Raw genomic sequence first — 17,534 nt, forward strand, 5'->3', positions numbered from 1 at the left:
GGAGAGAGAAGGAGAAAGGAGGAAATTGCAGCGATGTGATGAAGGAAAAGCTGAAAAACCCTTATGTAAAGGGAAGAAAAAAACACAAGAACAGGTGGGAGAAAAAAACAGAGTGAAGACACAGAAACAAAAGAAAAATTAAACATAAGGCAGACGCAGTAGAAGGAAATCAGAGGAGTAGCAATCACAAGCAGCATAATGTATCACCAAACTTGCATTATAGATCAAAGTACAGTATGTGAGCAGACTGTAGAAAGCAACACAGTTCTCCTGAAACCCCCCACATTGATGTCATTACTGTGCCAATGTTGAAATGCAGGTGAGAACTGAATGTGTGCCAAGCCTGTGGTGCCGCTTCGGAAAATTGATGTTTGTTTGCAGCGCGGCATACAGGATATTTCATGTGTTTGTGAACACCGTCAGAAATATTCATTGACTAATTACACAGCAGTTTCATTTCAACAGGATGTGCATGTACTGTATTATGGAATGTAAAATTTAATCACGGAATTAACAGAAAACAAAATTTGAAATAAGCTGGAGTTACTTGGTGAATCAATTCAACTGGGAAAAGAAAAAACCTCCAACACCCACGGACTGCATTGTGTGGGTATATCTGTGTAAAGTCTGACATCTGATATGGGAAAAAGCAGAGAGGAGAGGGGGACAGAGTGTATTGAAGAGCCGGCCAGACTCCGTGGGTGCTGGTGGAGGCGGCAAAGGGCTGTCTCTGCCTTCACATTTTACACAAAAGATTTCAGAAATGTCAGCCAACGAGAGTGTAGGCTTTGAAAACACAGAGAGCGTAATGAAAGCCCCTCACTCACTTTTTCACCCTAACTGTTCTCGAGCATAAAGGTGTTCTTTTTTTTAATTTCTCGCAAGACGAAATGCTTCTCGGTGATAAATGCCAAAGAAATTTGTATAAGAGGCACAAACAGCACTGACTGAAATGATCCTTTTGGAAGAGAGCCTGCAATCCAGGAGGATACCAGATAAGAAACACTGAGGAAACTGTCAAACTACAATCTGAAGTGGCCTGTACTGTTGTGCTGCTGCAGACCATTGTGGAGCGTTCTATGTTAAACAGTGCAACCTAGTGTCTGGTATGGTAACACAAAAGAGGAGAGGGGAAATGGGGGGTAGATGAATGTGCATGTTGTATGTTTTCAGGTTTATTAAATGGGCATTAAACCTTCAGACTCAAAGATAAACTGTCGTATCCCACATCCACCCACTCCACACTTCCTCCCCTCCGACTTGATCTTCCTTCACCTACTCGCACTGCAGCTACACTCCTGCTTACACTTCGCCCACAGCACCTCACACTACAGACAAAGCAGAGCTGCAGCAAAAGAGAAATCTATTAATGAAAAACCTTGCGTAGGGCCAAAGGTCTACGCTGTGTGAGCCACTGAGTAATTAGTCAAACACTGTTGTGTGTGCACTGTACGTACTGAGGTGGTGCTGCAGGACATAGCCAGTGAGGATGCCGTTTGTCTGCAGCGGTGGGCCCCATACCAGCAAAATGGAGTCTGTCTGGGCGTTGGAGGCGGTCAGGATGGGCACTTGCTCAGGAACTATGAAAATGACAATAATGTTAATGCATCTACTGTGTCGACATATTTATTTATAATGAGGTGGTTAAATATTACATCACAGTGCCAGTCTGTTTTTGGCCAAAGTTAAGATTTCTATGTCTCATTTTGAGTGTCTTTATGTTTGATGTTTATCTCTGCTTTAAGCTCTCTTATCTTATTTGTTAAAGAGATAAAACACACACTGATGTAGTGTATGACAGTTTGGTTTTTTTAAGCAGCTTTGTCATTTCACAGCTTTAACACTGAGCAGCCTTTGAAAAGTGTTTTCACTGGAAACTATCTTTGACAACTTCTTCTCTGTCTCCTGGTCTTAAAACTAAATGCTGTCTTGCAGTCACTTTATTTCATTCATTCATTTATGTGTCTCAAATTCTTCAAAAAAAGCACCTAATTTAAAAAGAACTTTTGGGTTTATCTGATTGCAATTACAAAATCAATTTAAACTGCTTAATTCTTTGGTAAATACCTTTCTCTGTAATTTATTTAGCTTGACATTCAAACAAAATATGCAGTTATCATTACAGAGGTTACAGATCCTCTGGTTTCTAACCAGCCCTTTATATTTTCTAAAATTATATATAGCCTGTCTGTACAGTTTGCATGCATGGTTTGCATGACCTGATCCTTCAGCCTCTGTTCAACATTTTATTTCAGACAGCTGATGTTGCTGCACTTTTGTGTGAACCAGAGGTGAGACAAACCAGTCATCCAGTATCTGCTTAACATGCAAGACCCATGGTGACACAAATACACCTGTAGTATGCAGGCTGAGCAAATAGTCTTACATTACTCAACTGAGTTTACTTGCTTTATCTTCTACCAGTCTCCCCCAAAAACCAAATAATTCACTCTCGGACATACTTTAAAACACATAGAGAATAATTAATTTAATAATCAATTAGTTAAAATTTGTGTCAATATTTTTTTTTCTACATAAAGTTCAATTGCCTGGTTGCTAGAGTTTGACTACTGAACACAACAAAAAAGTCCATTCTCAGTATATGTGCATCAGAGGTTTCAAGTGTCCGCATCACACGTCTGTTAGTTGCATGCTGGACCACACTTGATTTCCAAAGTATGTGGCATCACAAATCATGCTTGTAGGTACACACCTTAAAGGAAATGGCCACTTTAGAATGAAAATACAGACAGTACTTACTCAGCCTCATGTCGACAAGAAGTCCAGTATAGTTTTTTTAATCCACAAAACTCATTTGGGGTATTGGAGGATAACAGCTAGTGGAGTTTTATTCCATTTTCAAAATGTGGGTTCCACGCACTTCAAGAGTAGCTGTTATTCCAGATAGCTGTTATCCTCCGATAAAAAACTACACTGGACTTCTTGCCGGCATGAGGGTCAGTAAGTACTGTCTGTATTTTCATTCTAAAGTGGCCATTTCCTTTAAATTCAGATTTAAGGTGAGCACAGAAACATTTTCCACATTCAGCAGATGAATGTGAAAACAGTCAAAACATCCTTCTGGTTTTAAACTCTGCACATTTATTATGCTCAAACCTCCAGGTGAAGTAACAATTAGCAAAACACATTTTTGTAAATGAAATGTGTTTTTATTAGAATTCATTGTTTCACTGAGGGCATCACTTTAAAGGTAAAACATGCCACATTTTCCTAAAACATTGGGGATGGCGCACTAGCAGTGGTGTAGTGGTGGGTACAGCAGGTTTACACTGCACACCCACCTCTTTTTCTGGCTGTTTATAGTGAACCCACCTATCAGCCAAAAAGCCATTTGAATATAGAGCAGAGCATACACACATCCTCCTGGGTAACCTTCCCATCTACTAAGTAGTGTACCCACCTAATCCAGGGTTCTCATACATTTTCATTGACAAAATTTCCAAACTTTTCTATGACTTTTCAAGGACAAATTCCATAACTTTTCCAGGTTTTCCATGACTGTGGGAACCCTGCCAATCAACTACCACCACACTACTGCACACTGGAAGTGTGTGATGGTGTATTTATCTGCAGAGACTCTGACCTCTGCCTGAATTTTTTTTCTCTTATCTTGCTGTTCAGAACGTTCCTGGACACAACTCTCAGGTGAGGTCAGGACTTAATGACAAGGTAGCGACCAGATGCCAGACCATAAGCATTTTTTTTTCTACTTGGCACGAGTATTTAAAGATGTATGAGGAGCACCCATATGTTGTGTGCTGTATGTTTGTGTCACCTCACCTCCCTCTGACGTGTTGAAGGTGACCGGGTCACTGTTGGGCCCGTTGCCCTTCTTGTTAAAAACGTTGACAGTGAGCCTGTACTCAGAGAAAGGTTCCAGGCCCGGCACGATGGCATGAGTCCTCTTCCCAGGAAAAGACAGGGAATGGCGCTCATCTAAAATCTTGTTGGGATTCAGCAAACTTCGTTTCCTCAACCACTGAACCTGGGAGTGGGGAGTAATGGAAATGCTGATGAGGAGCGAGTCTGAACAGAGACCACAGAGAGGATGGAGGGAAGAAAGAGACAGAGTAGGACAGAACAGTGAAAACAGATCATGTTGAGGAGGAGCAATTAATGCCTGGTCTCCCCTTTAATGAGGCAGCTATCTGAAATCAGACATCACATATGAACTGTGAATCTGAGGTGTAGCTTTGTATATCAATCACCTCAAGTGACGGCGTGTTTCAGAGGAGCTGCTACGCACGATCACGTTGTCAGTGTCAGGCTGTTAACCACTGTCACACCTACATACATTTAATGATAACAGCTACACAGGTGACACAATGGAGTTAAGGGAAAATGTGCCATGATTTCTAAAGGTACCTATTATATCATATAACCACATTTAAGTGCACCTTTAAATTGAATTATGTACATGAAAATTGCTTCTAAAATTATACATCAATGAAATGAAACATCTCTCTTGTCATATTCCTTCGACTACTTTTCTCAGATGCCGCTGTGAGCACATGCACGGATCTCATCGTTGAGTTCATCAGGTGGTGCGCTGCTGTTTCTTAGCAGACTAATGACAAAATCATTCCACCAGAAAAGATGTATTGTTCAGAAAAGGGACATTAACGGACTTTGAAATACAGAAACGCATCGGCTTAGGTGGACCTCACAATGTACGACAATTTCCGGGAATAAACTTTCTCTGTGTGCTCATTACTAAAATGACTATATCACTACCAGCTATACATTTGTCATACTGAGCAGACATATCTTTATTTTTAGAAAACTGTGAATTTTATGCTTTACAGGCAATGACAGTGTGTCACCCGCATGTCCTGTTCACCTATATAATCAGCATTACATAGTCAGGCTGTTGTGGAAGCTTTGCTTTTAAAGATATTTCTATCAGGGCTGCCTCTGGGATATATAGCACCTAAAAATGGAGAATATTCACAGTTGTGGAATCACATAGTGAATATTTTTTGTATCTCCGTCTCAGCTCTATCCTGCCCATTAAAACATTGCACTTACAGTATTTGGTTGAAAAGAGCACTTATAAAAGACAAAAAGTGAAAGTGAGTGGTGTCTGTTTCCTGGGGAGCTGTCTTTGGATATGACACACTGACGACAGGTGAGTGAAAAGGGGTAAAGACCGATCTAATTGGACTCTAATTACCTCTTTGTACCTGCTGCCCTCAAAAGTCTTCAGCTATACAACATAGTCTGAAAGAAATCAGGTTTCCGGACCATGAAAACTTACATCGTAGCCCCCGAGATGACCTCGCACTGTGGCAGGTGGAGCCAGGGTCCAGCTTACTCTCAGAACAGTGGTGTTGATTACTTCCACTGCTATGTCCCGTGGTGCTGCAGTTGGGACTAAACAACACATAGAGGAAGGTCAGGAATACAGACACGCTTCAAACAACAGGCTCCCTTTGCAGAGACACTTCCATAAAGCATGTATAAAGAAAATAAAATGAAAACCTGTTTGCAGAGACAGTTATTGGAATATCAAAATGACCCTGCTGTGCAAAAACGGCCTGCTTTGAAGGTCTGAGCTGTTTTGTTAAAGGCAGAACAGGTCATTCTTTTGGTTAAGGCTGTGCGAAAAATAATCTGTTGCTGGTTATGGTGGTAAATAAAAACAGTTATGCTGGTAGATCAGCACAAATGTGCACAAATACACACTCAGCTGGACACCAAATGATGCAGCATCAATTTTTTTTCTTCCTCTTTCAGCAAGGACAAATACAACACCAAACATGAAATAAAAAGGCTCTCAATATTTTCTGCTCTACATGTGACTGCACTGGAAGTAGGGAGGGATAGAAGCACAGCAGACACTAGAGAGAGAAGCAGTCATTGTGCTTCAGTAGGCCTACAGCGAAAAGTGTGTCGTGATCTGTCAAATCTCCCACAGCTTCTGAGACAGAAGTGGAAATTTGACATCCCTCTGCTCTACAAAGGTTATCTGCCACCTGCTGGATTCAGCAAAGGTGTTTCTTTTTTTTTCCTTTTTTTTTTTAGCTTTTGCAGAGGGGAGGAAAAGTCACTACTGCACACCTGCACGGGGTTAAAAACCATGGGCAAAAGGAAAAAAGGAAAGAACTTAACCTGACACATTTTCCCGCAGACAATGCCAAAAGACGACTGAAGACAGGGTGGGATACGATAACACAAGAAGTTCACAGTAAGTCACAGGCAAAGCAACACTGACATGTGCAAGTTCAGCCTTAGGATACATTTTAATGAAACAGAGAAGTGAGTTGCATAAAAATTGAAATAATTTTTAATTTAATAAATTAATGACATGCAAATATACAGTAGAAGAAGTATTACGTCTGTAACTCACCATCTTCTCCAGAGTAACCAGTAACCACTTTAGGATCAGGTCCCCAGCCGTAACTGTTCTTGCTCTGTATTTTGATCTCGTAGGGGACAAACGTGGACGTGTTTCTCACGACAAAGGAGTGCCTTTTGACCAGATGCTCCCTCCAGACATCCTCCACCCCCAGTTTCCTGTAGCTCACCTTGTACTCGAGGCCTGGGCCATTCTGTTCAATAGGCAGCAGCGGCTACAACAGGAGAGTGTACTGATGACTAAGAAATCCAAAAGAATGCTTCCATTCTATATTGGTCTCCAGCGCACAATCTTGTAGATTGATGTGCTCTTTCTCTTACCTCCCAGCTAATGTCCATTTGATGAGGAAGATGGCCTTGAATTCTGATGTTTTCCGGGTTTCTTTCAGGAGCTTTAAAGAGAAGTTGTGTAATCGTGCATTTATTAATGAAAAAATATCACGAAGAAATTCATCTTACTATTTTTTTCTAAAATGCAAATCTATGAAGCCTTGTATATAGTTTATTGCTCACTTATACTTCCACATACCCTGATCAGCCAAAACATTAAAACCATTGGTGGGTGAAGTGAACAGCATTGATCATCTTGTTACAGTGCAATATTTCATTGGGAAACCTTGGGTCCTTGCATTCACCCACCCGAAAACCGTTGCAGCTGCCACACCATGAAAACTGCTCAGGAATGACGCGAGGAACGGGACAAAGAGCTCAAGATGCTGACCTGGCCTCCATAGTCCCCAGATCCCAATCTGATCAAACATTTGAGGGACGTGCTGGTACCCCAGAGGTACCCACAGTGGACCGGACTTGGCTCTGACCAATGGTTTCCCAACAGAACATGGCATTGTAACAAAATGATCAATGCTGATCACTTCACTTGTCTGTGATTTTAATGTTTTGGCTTATCAGTGTATATCTTATGTGGAACTGTGAGGGCCGACCTTTAAAAATGACTACAAATTCAATAGTCTACCAAAGAAAACGAGTCATACGTGTTAATAATAAGGCTGTTTCTGTGATGACTGAATAAAATACTATACTATACAATACAAATGCATATGTTCAGATACAACAGACTCTTTGGCAATTGCACTGCAAGTATCCTCATTTCATGCACAAGCAGATTCAAATGAGAGCCAAGATTAAGCAACAACATGTGCTGAAGCGAACACTTGGCAACTTTAAGGGTGTCTAAGACCCAAAAATATCCACACCCCCTACTGCTACCAAGTCCTGTGGCCAAAGGCTGGCCTCTTTCCACACAGCAACTCTGTGCACATTTCAAAAGAAATGCTAAAACTTTGCGTGCTCTCACAGTCACCAGATAACCACAGCAGAACATGTTAATTAAAGGGAGCGAGCCTCACCAGCAGGGGGTGTTTTGTATCTCTCAGTGGGCTCACTGGGGGGTCCAGGTCCAACAGCATTAACAGCATACACTCTGAACTGGTAGTTAAGGTGTCCATGTAGTGCCAGCTCGGCTGTTGCCTGGTTACCGGGGACTTTCTGGAGTTCCTTCCACCTGCCGGGCTCCCACTGGCTCTCCTCGAACTCCACTATAAATTCTGTGCTCATGGAGGAGACAGGAGATGCACATATTCAGTCATCAGCATACTACTGATGATGATTTCTATCTGAGAGTTAGAAGAGAGTGGTGTTGTAAAAAATATCTATTTATCGAAACATATTGTTCCTGAATATTTGAAAGTTTCAATGCTCATTTTCCACAGAGTCAATACCCCGGTAACAGCTGTGTTTTCTCACTCTCTCCCGTTGTTAATATTTACTGCAGTCATGCTGCTGCTCTCTGCTAGTAACAAAGAAAAGAAAAGTCACTGTTGTCATAATATGGCCCAGCAATATTTATCTTTTAATACATTTTTTATTCTATGCCCTCAATGTTAATTTCTCTTTTCTATTAGAAATTATGTCAAATATTGTATTTTTCAAGGAACTGTATCAAAGTTAGAAATTCCAGTATTGTGATAACAGTAAAGAGAGGACTCTCAGATCCATGCTTGCAGTACAAAGCTATAGTCAGGGGCTTTTAGGTTAGCTTAGCATACACCTTAAGGGGTGGGCAGATTTTTTTAACCTTGGAGAACACAAGGCTGGCTGTTTCCTCCTGCTTACAATCTTCATGCAAAGCTAATTCCCGTCTCCAGGTTTGTGCTGAATGTACAGACACGAGAGCGATATTGATCTCATCTAACTGTTTAGAAAAAATGTAAAATTCCCGAAAACAACATTGTGAAAGGCTCGTGGTCATTATTCTGCAGACAATTATCACCTGAATCTGCAGCTCCACTCAGTTTAACAGAGCTTTAAAATAAGTTTCAGCTCATAGTTTAGCTGTCCAGCCCATAATATTAATGTTCTGATGCACTCTCACCACTCTCATGGTGTCACTTTTGGCCACAGCAAGCAGCTAAAAACTCAGTGTGCTACCTGCTCAGCAACAAACAGCAGACAAGCACAGTTAGCAACTAGAGGGTGAACATAGCGGAGCATTTAGCAGCTAAAGATACAGATATTTCCCTCTGGAGTTGGTAGAGACCAAAAACAGAGCTAAAAGACTGAATATTGGACAGGTGGCCAGAAACACGACTGTAAATTAATGATAATTTAGCTCTGTAACTGGATGGGTAAATAAGCAGCTGTTGGCTAATAAATCTGCCATCTCAACTTAATGCTGCATTCAGGCGCTCCTCGGATGGTCCCATTTCACATGTTGGGAAGTCATTTTTTTCTGACTCTGTGCATTCATGAGCTTTTTAAGTAGTAACGGAAAGCAACATGGATGCTACTAAAAAGGTGAGTTGTATTTAACTGAGCGTTTAACATCCCAGTGAAGATTTGTGTTGCTATCTAAGTACGCTGAAGCAGTTAGAAGCTTTATGCTACAGTGGTATTTTTGCCCCAGACTTGTTGCTGCACCAGTAACTACAATCCCTAAAACCACTAAAATATTGCTTTACCCAACTTGGTATCAGATTTCATGCTAATGAATATTTTTTCTGATTAATCTGGGTCACTCTACAAGGACAATAACTAACAGTTACAACCTAATACCATATTACAAATTACGTGAGTAAAGAATCAAATGCAATAAAAGTTTCTCAACATCAACCAAATATTTACTTCTGTACACCATGTTTCTGCATAACATGACATGATCTTGGCAAGCCATGTACCAATATTTTCGCCTACATAATGAGTTGTTCCAACTTGTTCCAACTTGATGGGATGTTTAGTTTACCTGGTGGGAAACTCATTTGTCTGATTATTTCGACACCGCATGTAATACGGATTACTGTAATTTCATTATGCTGATCTGTGCACACAACATCTATTGCATGTCTTTCCGTCCTGGAAGAGGGATCCCTCCTCAGTTGCTCTTCCTGAGGTTTCTACCTTTTTTCCCTGTTAAAGGTGTTTTTTGGGGAAGTTTTTCCCTATCTACTCTGAGGGTCCAACTACAGAGCAATGTCGCGTGCTGTGAAGCCCTCTGAGTCAAACTGTGATTTGTGAATTTGGGCTTTGTAAATAAAATTGAACTGAAAATGACTGCAGAGTAAAAGGTTCTATGTCTGTGATGTTCACAACTTGTTTCAGCTGCCCCCAAGTGGCCAAAAATTAATCATTATTCTAATTTTTGCCAAAAATTCCCAAAAGCATGTAATGCAATTGTCCCTGAAATGACAGATGTGTAATTTCGTCATGCCTCACTACATCTGTAAATGTGATGAAAATTACAATCATTCCTCAGTGTCTAAAATCTCAGTTCACTACTTGCTAAATGAAAAAAAAGACTGTTTATCATGTGGGAATAATAAACGTGTAAACAAGGGAATGGTTTCAGGCACAGCCATAGCTTTTGGCAATTTCCATGGCAAATTAACAATATTAAATTAATATTTCCACACACACACACATCCACCTGGTGCTGAGCCAAAATGATCCACAGATATCGTTTAGAAGAGAGCTGGCCCCACAACTGATGTCTGTGGCTCCAGGATGTTTAATTAAACAAATAAAATGACTGCACATTTCAGCCTAACAAAGGATATTCTTCGCGCCTGTCTGTTGTAATTTCTGATCAGAGACAACACACATCAAAGCTAATAAACACTACAAGGACACATTTACCAACTGATGTGAATTCTTATCATCGCTACGTTCCAAAAATAAATGAGTCCCTTTTTGAAGAATAAATGAGACACAAGCTTCCCTGCCAGGATCCTCAGCACTTCACAGCTATTTGCAGCCATTGCTTGTTAAAGAACTTTAGTTAGCACTCAACAGTGATCACAGCAGCAGATTCTGTTAACTCTCAGAGGAGACATGGCAACTGTAGAGTATCTGAATTAGGACTTGCATCAAAGAACAACTGGAATCAAGTTTTTACAGTTGCAGAGTGATACAGTTCAACCTATTTCTGCGTGAGAGCTTTTATCCACACAGCAGTCACTGAGCAACATCAGCTGGAAGTGCCAAGCCGCTGGGCAGTGTGCATGTAAATACTTTGTTTATGTGCTATTATTTTTATACTACAATGTTATTTACTGTCTCCATGGTAAGCGAAGAAGAACTTCCTGTTGTGGTTGAGCAATAAAGTTGGAATCTATTTGTCCTATTATATTCTATTGTATTTGGTCCTGGGTGTGTCATAGGGACGGCTACAGTTGGCAAGGGCCCACACGCCTAATGTCCTCACTAATTATTTTGAATCTACATCATAATTACAAAGTAATTACATCATTGTGTTGGCTGCAAACTTAAGTAACAGTCAACCAACAACTAACAGTCACAACAGTACACAGTTAGACAAGCAACTGCTGATGATCTCTGAGTAAATGTTTCTTTGTTACGTTATCTAGCACTACTATCATGTCTTTCAGACTTCAGGGGCCATATTCACAAAGCTTCTTCATGCTAAGAGTTGCTCCTAGTGATGGAAATTCTTAAAATTGTAACGCTTTCTAAAAATTTCCCCTTAAAATTGAGATTAGAGCCTAGTAAAGATAAAAGTTATTCACAACGTTAGCCCTGTTAGCCCTAAAAAGAGCTCTTAAGCTCCTCCTGTTAGGAGCGGGCAGGAGGAACTTTTAAGAGGCTTAAGAGTTTCTTAAGCAGAGAAGAAAATGGTGAAAACACAACTGAGTCGGAGGAATATTCTCCAAACACTGGATAATTGTGAGTAAATGAAATGCAACCGATTAGATGGTGCAATAATAATGTTTGTGGTTGATCTCATTAGTGATACACACACATTTCCAACCCAACAAAATAACGCCATAACGCCAGAAACAAAATAATGACAACACTAAGATATTTGGAAAACTGGAATTAATGCAACAGTGCAGCAGCAATGACTTGATCACACTAACAAAAAGACAACACTTTCAGTCTCATATTGTGATGCAGTTCATTTCATTTCCACTGGGTGTCCACACCCTGCAGGCTCACAAAAGGGTGTGTCTGTGACAACCAATCACATCTGTCAAAACAAAGCCTCATACCTTGAAACAGGGTCAACCACACCTCCTCACTAAGGTAAAAGTTTCTGTCCCTTCCCTGCTCAGAGGTGCTCTGACAACTTTCCTAAATCACTCCTAAGCTTGGCCCCAGATGTCCTATTTTTTTCTGCATTAACGTCTACCTGTTACAGAGCTGTTGTGATCACTTCCAGGTACCCAAGTCAGGCTAATGTTTCTCGGACTCTCAAGGTCAGATATCTTCACTTTTTGGGGGGCATCGGGAACATCTGCAACAACAAGAAAAATACATACTGCAACATTAGATGCTCAACAGCAGCTGTCAATTTAATATCCAAAACACCTGGTGGGGTTTAAACACTCTGAATGTTTAATCAATAATTATTTATGTTCTATATTTTTAAAAGAAAAGAAAAATAACATCTTACCGAGCACGGTGAAAAGTGCAGTGGCGCTGTCCTCATCTAGGCTGGTTCTAGCAATGCATGTGTATACTCCCTGATCGCTCAGGTTCACATTCATGATCTGCAGCATGTCATCGTCCACAGCGTATCTGAACACATGGGCACATTAGTTAGTACATAGCTGGAATATGATTTCAATCAACCATAAATGAGCATATACAGTGCGCCAAAGCTGCACCATCATGCAACCATTGTTATTGATTTTAATAATGGGAAAAAAACACTAATGACGAGATAGATAAAAATATAGCATCCTTGGCAGTAATCAGTCAGTTCATCAAAGGGGCTCTATGCGATACTGAGAGTGTATGAGTTGCTTGGACACAGTTCTCAATACGGAGGTGGCTGAGCTGGCTGCCAGCAGCTAACAGTGTCACCTGCATTAACAGTACTTAACTATGGCAGCAGTGTTGACAGAGCTGCATTAAGTGGTGGGAACCAGAGGGTGGGTAGATATCAGCGGTGACCACCATATGAATATGAGCTAGCCAGTCGGATGCACAAACCAGACTCACATGCACTAACGCACACAGAGGTTGCGTGACTTCTCTGCTCAGGACACTGTCACTACACTATGCCTTTACAAAGCAAATAGTTTCTGCTGCCAGTTTTCAAAATGTTGCATACAGATCCTTTTATCATGACATCAATGACAGACGCATTCATGCGCTGCGCTGCCAGACCAGCTACCACAACCAACCACAGATTAGCTCTGATTACAACACACACAGAGGGAGCGTGACTTCATCCTCTGTTCAGGACGCCATTACTCCACTATATCTTTACATAGCAAACAGTGGTTACTGCTACTGTATTGACGCCTTTAATGTTGCATACAGAACCTTTAAGCAGACAGAAGCCCAGCAGAATCCCCTGTCTTTGACTCTCTACTGAGCAGGATAAGGCACAAAGCTTTTGGGACTTTTCATGCATTATTTCTTCCTTATCACTGCATAGAGATAAAGACACTGAGCAAAACTATCTAACACAAAAACACACCTTGAAACGGAAGGAAAACACTATCAAACCACAGCCACCTACCTGGAATTTCCCTCAAAGGAAAGTGGGATCTCCTCACCATCCTTCCTCCACACCACCTCAAAGCTACCCCGCAGGCTTTTATCATACTCTGCCTGGCACATCAACTGGGCTGTGGTCCCACTGACGATCTGCATGTCCTGAGGTGGAAACACTATTTTTGTAGGGTCTAAAGATTAAAAAAAAAAAGCACATACATTAAGCAGATAAGATGTTATTTGTCTTGTTAGGCTGCGGCCAGACAAAATAATTATTCATAATTCCTGCATGCCTCAAATAAGATGTGAATATTTGAATTGAGCCAAATTATTTACTGTATAAATGAGCCTCTCTTGTGGTAACTGCCTCTTTGATTTGTGAAATGAGTAATCAAAATGGAAATGTAATGATATTGCTCAATAAATTTGCTCGGTGATTTGCATTTATGAAATGTCCATGGAAAAAAAGATTTCTAAATATGTTCCCCCACATTATTATTTATGCTGCATCTCTTCACAACATCAATGAGAGATGAATTTCAAGTCTAGATGCTGAGATATTTATTGGCTGTTCAGCACGAGCATGTTTCAAAGGACCAAACAGAGACAGACCACCTGGTTTTTAACTACGTGATCAATCACTGCAGTGTGTTGAAAAAAATAGAAGTATTCAGCCTTTCGGCTGTTAAACTGAAGCCAAAGCCTTCTACTGAACAACTAAACAAGAACAACTTTTCCTCCAGCCCTCGTCTAGCCGAGCAGATAGAAAGATATTAAAACTGTTTGTCGTTTGGGTAAGCTGGCCCTTGAATAATGATTAATGAATAATCGTGTGCAGGGACAAGTATTACCGCTGCTTAAAGAAAGCACTCATCGTGTTGCTGAGATACCTTTCACATCCAGCACAGCAGTGACGGCCGACTTGCCCTCCGCATTAGAGGCAACACACACGTATTTCCCACTGTCGTTTTTCTCTGCACTGATGATTCGCAAAGATCCGCCCAGAGCAAAAAATCGCTCCCCCTCGATGGTTTCTGGAGACTCGTCTCTGGCCCTGGGAGAGAAAGTTTTCACACCTACTTTAGCACGTGTGTACAAGTTATCCGACAGCAGGAGTACAAACTGAGCTTGCCAATTAAGGTGCAACAATTTCAGTCTGAGTTTTTAACAACCAAGTATGGTAGTATCAAATTTGAGCCATGTAAATGATGCCTGTTTAATTTTCACAATTTCAGGGAAGGATTTTATAGTAAATCATCTTCAGGATATTATTTTGCTGTAATTATTTTTTTCCTCTGAATTTGAATTTAATTGGAATTAAATTTTTGCTAACTCCTTTACAAAAAGTGTGTCATCATCTAATAGAATAAGAAGATTGAAGTATCTTAATATTCTGAGTGTCTTTGCAAAGTTAAGAGTGTTTTGTCATTAACTGTCTGAGATCCCATTTCCTCTCTGTAGAAGTGTAACAGAGCTGCAGTGATAGCTAATAGGTTTAATTAGCCCAAGCTCAAGGAACGGAAGAGGAAGATCTCATTAAACAGACATAAATGTCAACATCTAAGTCATGCAGACAACTGAAGCAGTGTGGGATTGTGGGATCTGGTTTATTTTTCAGTGAACTGTTATCTGAGGAAAACATCACACTGAATGGAGGTGTGAAGTTCCTCTGTTTTAACATCATGTGTAAAAATGTTGTGAAACTTCTCACTGACGCATGTCACCCAGACTAATATACCTGTTCTTCCTGGTAATCACTTACCAGAAGATGGTGGGTGGTGGAGAGCCAAAAACACTGCAGTTCATGGTGATGTTCCCTCCTAGCACTACAGCGTACTCTTCGTAGTCCCCTGTCAGTATCCGAGGAGCCATATCTACGGGCGAGGGGGAGGGAGGAGAGATTATAGCTGCTCAAATGTCAAGTCGCTACCCATGAGAATTTTTTCACAAGAAATAGGAACTGAAGAGCAGATGACTGAAAACACAGATATAATTCAGAAGCAGGCACAAGCATCACACCTCTTGTAACACTTCAGGAAATGTAAGATTTCTTATAGAGCTCAAGTGCCAAAATAAGAAAACCTCCTTCAAAATCCCATTGACATTTGTAAAAGTGCAAATTGCTAAAAATCTAGGAACATAAAGGTGCTCAACTGTATGTTGTGTCTTCAGTTCATGTCTAGATATATAATTTTTTATTTAATATTACTGTTTTTCGCAGACTAACTTGCATTAATCAAGTGACCAAATGTGTCTGTCAGTATGAAGTAATTCTGGTTCGCAAAAATGCCAAATATTGGCTAGTTCAATCCACTTAAATGTGAATAAGTGCTGTTTTTTAAGTCTTCTGTGACTGTAAATATCTTTGAGCTTTGGACCACTGATTGGACAATACAAGCAATGTTAATATGCAAACGTTGGCTCTGGGAAATTGTGATGAGCTTTTTTTTAAACAACTAAATAACAATTAAACAATACATTAATTCAGTGGTTCCCAACTGGTGGGTCATGGTCCAAAAGTGGGTCATGGGTCCATTCTGAATGGGCCGCAAGTGACTAGGGAATGTGTCGAGTTTGTGAAAAACACACTTTATTTTGAAGTACAGTGGATTTCTAGCACGGAGCTTTTAATTTGAAGTGTTTCTTGCTGTAGAATGAGTGAATAAGTGACAGTTACTTCATAGAGGCAGCAAATTTGCTTGGCGACAAATGCATATATGACGCTGAAAATAATAAAATGTGTGGACCTTGAACCAATGACTGAGGAGACATCTGGCCCCCGTGGCTGGACCAGTTGGGAACCACTGCATTAATTGGCTATAAATAATAACAGCAAGACAGAGATGACAGAACTGTATGGTAGAGATTACTGCTAAAATGTTAGAAAAATGATGAACGGAGATTCTTTGTGGATATCATGAAAAACAACTGTGTCGTGATGGCAGAAGCATCGCTGCAGTGTTGACAAATTTTCCGGGGAGTTGTACGGATTTTTTTGTATGCAAACAAATTTCTCATAAACTATTTCATTTAGGGGCGTCGGTAGCTTAGTGGATAGTGCCGGTATCCCATGTACAGAGGTGAAGCTTCACTGCAGCGGTTGCGAGCTTGACTCCGGCTTGCAACCCTTTTGTGGTAAATATGGAAGCAGAAAAATTGTAATGAAACACATACTTATGTCACACAAGTTAACTGATGTGTCATCTTCATTTTCTCTCTTTTTCCTTCCTCCGTATTGGATTTCCTTTGACTGCTGACTTTCTCTGTTTGTTGTTGTGTTGATGGGTGGATGGGGTAGTCTTTCTGACCTTTCTGCTTCTGTGTGTGTTTATTAATACTCTGAATATCTTTATTGAATTGCCAATAAAAATATCTTGTTTAAAAAATCAACTTTGTTCAGATCGTAAATGCATCATGCACTGTAGTACTAGTAGATACTCATTAATGTTAGAATGCCCCTCAGTTTTTTAGACAAGAGATGAAAAGAATGCTGAATGATAGATTGTTGAGAGTGAGTCACAGTCTCAGATGAAAGAGGCCAGCGAGGGGTGACGCTCTCTGTACTGTATGCAGCCTTTTTTTTCTGGTAAACTTCAATTTGACTTAACATCTACTCCTCCAGACAGTGACTCACATATACTGGACGACAAAATTGCGAAATGTGAATGAGTGAGTAACAAGCAAATTATAATGCAGCCAAATAACTTCTAAAGAGTACTATAATAAATAGAGGACAGTAGAGTTGGGTGATGAACAATGCACAGGCAGTGTCTGTCATGCTTATTACCTAACCTCAGACAAATGCTTCCAGGATGATAATGTGCCATGAGAACGTTTGAAATCAGATGAAATAATGTTTGTAGAGAATGAACCACCTCAAATCTGAAGGGACTGTGAAATGGTATGGTATAGAGCCAACACACACTACACATCATTTCCCAGAGCCAGGTGTAAAGCTGATAAAGTGGCCACAGTGTTTATTAGGTAGTAACTATGTCTGCGCTGGCTGTGCAAGGTACTCACTCATGACCAAGATATTAATGTTGGCCAGAACGCTGCCATGACTGTTGGAGGCTTCACACTGATAGACAGCGCTGTCCTCTGCAACGGCGTTATGGAGGACCACGGTGTCGTCAAACACTCGCCTGTTGCTGTTTGGGTCGTCTGACAGCAACGTG

At 40.6% G+C, this 17,534-nt stretch overlaps 1 protein-coding gene across 5 annotated transcripts in view; it reads right to left on the minus strand.

Annotated features, from left to right (window-relative positions):
• LOC125891701 (neural cell adhesion molecule L1-like protein) overlaps positions 1-17,534 on the minus strand; it is a 72,259-nt gene that overhangs the window by 21,023 nt on the left and 33,702 nt on the right. For all 5 annotated transcript variants that reach the window (XM_049581141.1, XM_049581137.1, XM_049581140.1 and 2 more), the window contains exons 11-22: positions 17,380-17,520; positions 15,119-15,230; positions 14,247-14,410; positions 13,382-13,547; positions 12,305-12,429; positions 12,041-12,145; positions 7,746-7,943; positions 6,700-6,770; positions 6,371-6,593; positions 5,279-5,394; positions 3,802-4,006; positions 1,458-1,580 (exon numbers count right to left, since the gene is read on the minus strand). In XM_049581141.1, coding sequence (XP_049437098.1) covers positions 1,458-1,580; positions 3,802-4,006; positions 5,279-5,394; positions 6,371-6,593; positions 6,700-6,770; positions 7,746-7,943; positions 12,041-12,145; positions 12,305-12,429; positions 13,382-13,547; positions 14,247-14,410; positions 15,119-15,230; positions 17,380-17,520 — 1,749 coding nt within the window. The remainder of the gene's footprint in view (positions 1-1,457; positions 1,581-3,801; positions 4,007-5,278; positions 5,395-6,370; positions 6,594-6,699; positions 6,771-7,745; positions 7,944-12,040; positions 12,146-12,304; positions 12,430-13,381; positions 13,548-14,246; positions 14,411-15,118; positions 15,231-17,379; positions 17,521-17,534) is intronic.

Source organism: Epinephelus fuscoguttatus, linkage group LG7 (assembly GCF_011397635.1).
Source record: "Epinephelus fuscoguttatus linkage group LG7, E.fuscoguttatus.final_Chr_v1".
Lineage (NCBI taxonomy): Eukaryota > Metazoa > Chordata > Actinopteri > Perciformes > Serranidae > Epinephelus > Epinephelus fuscoguttatus.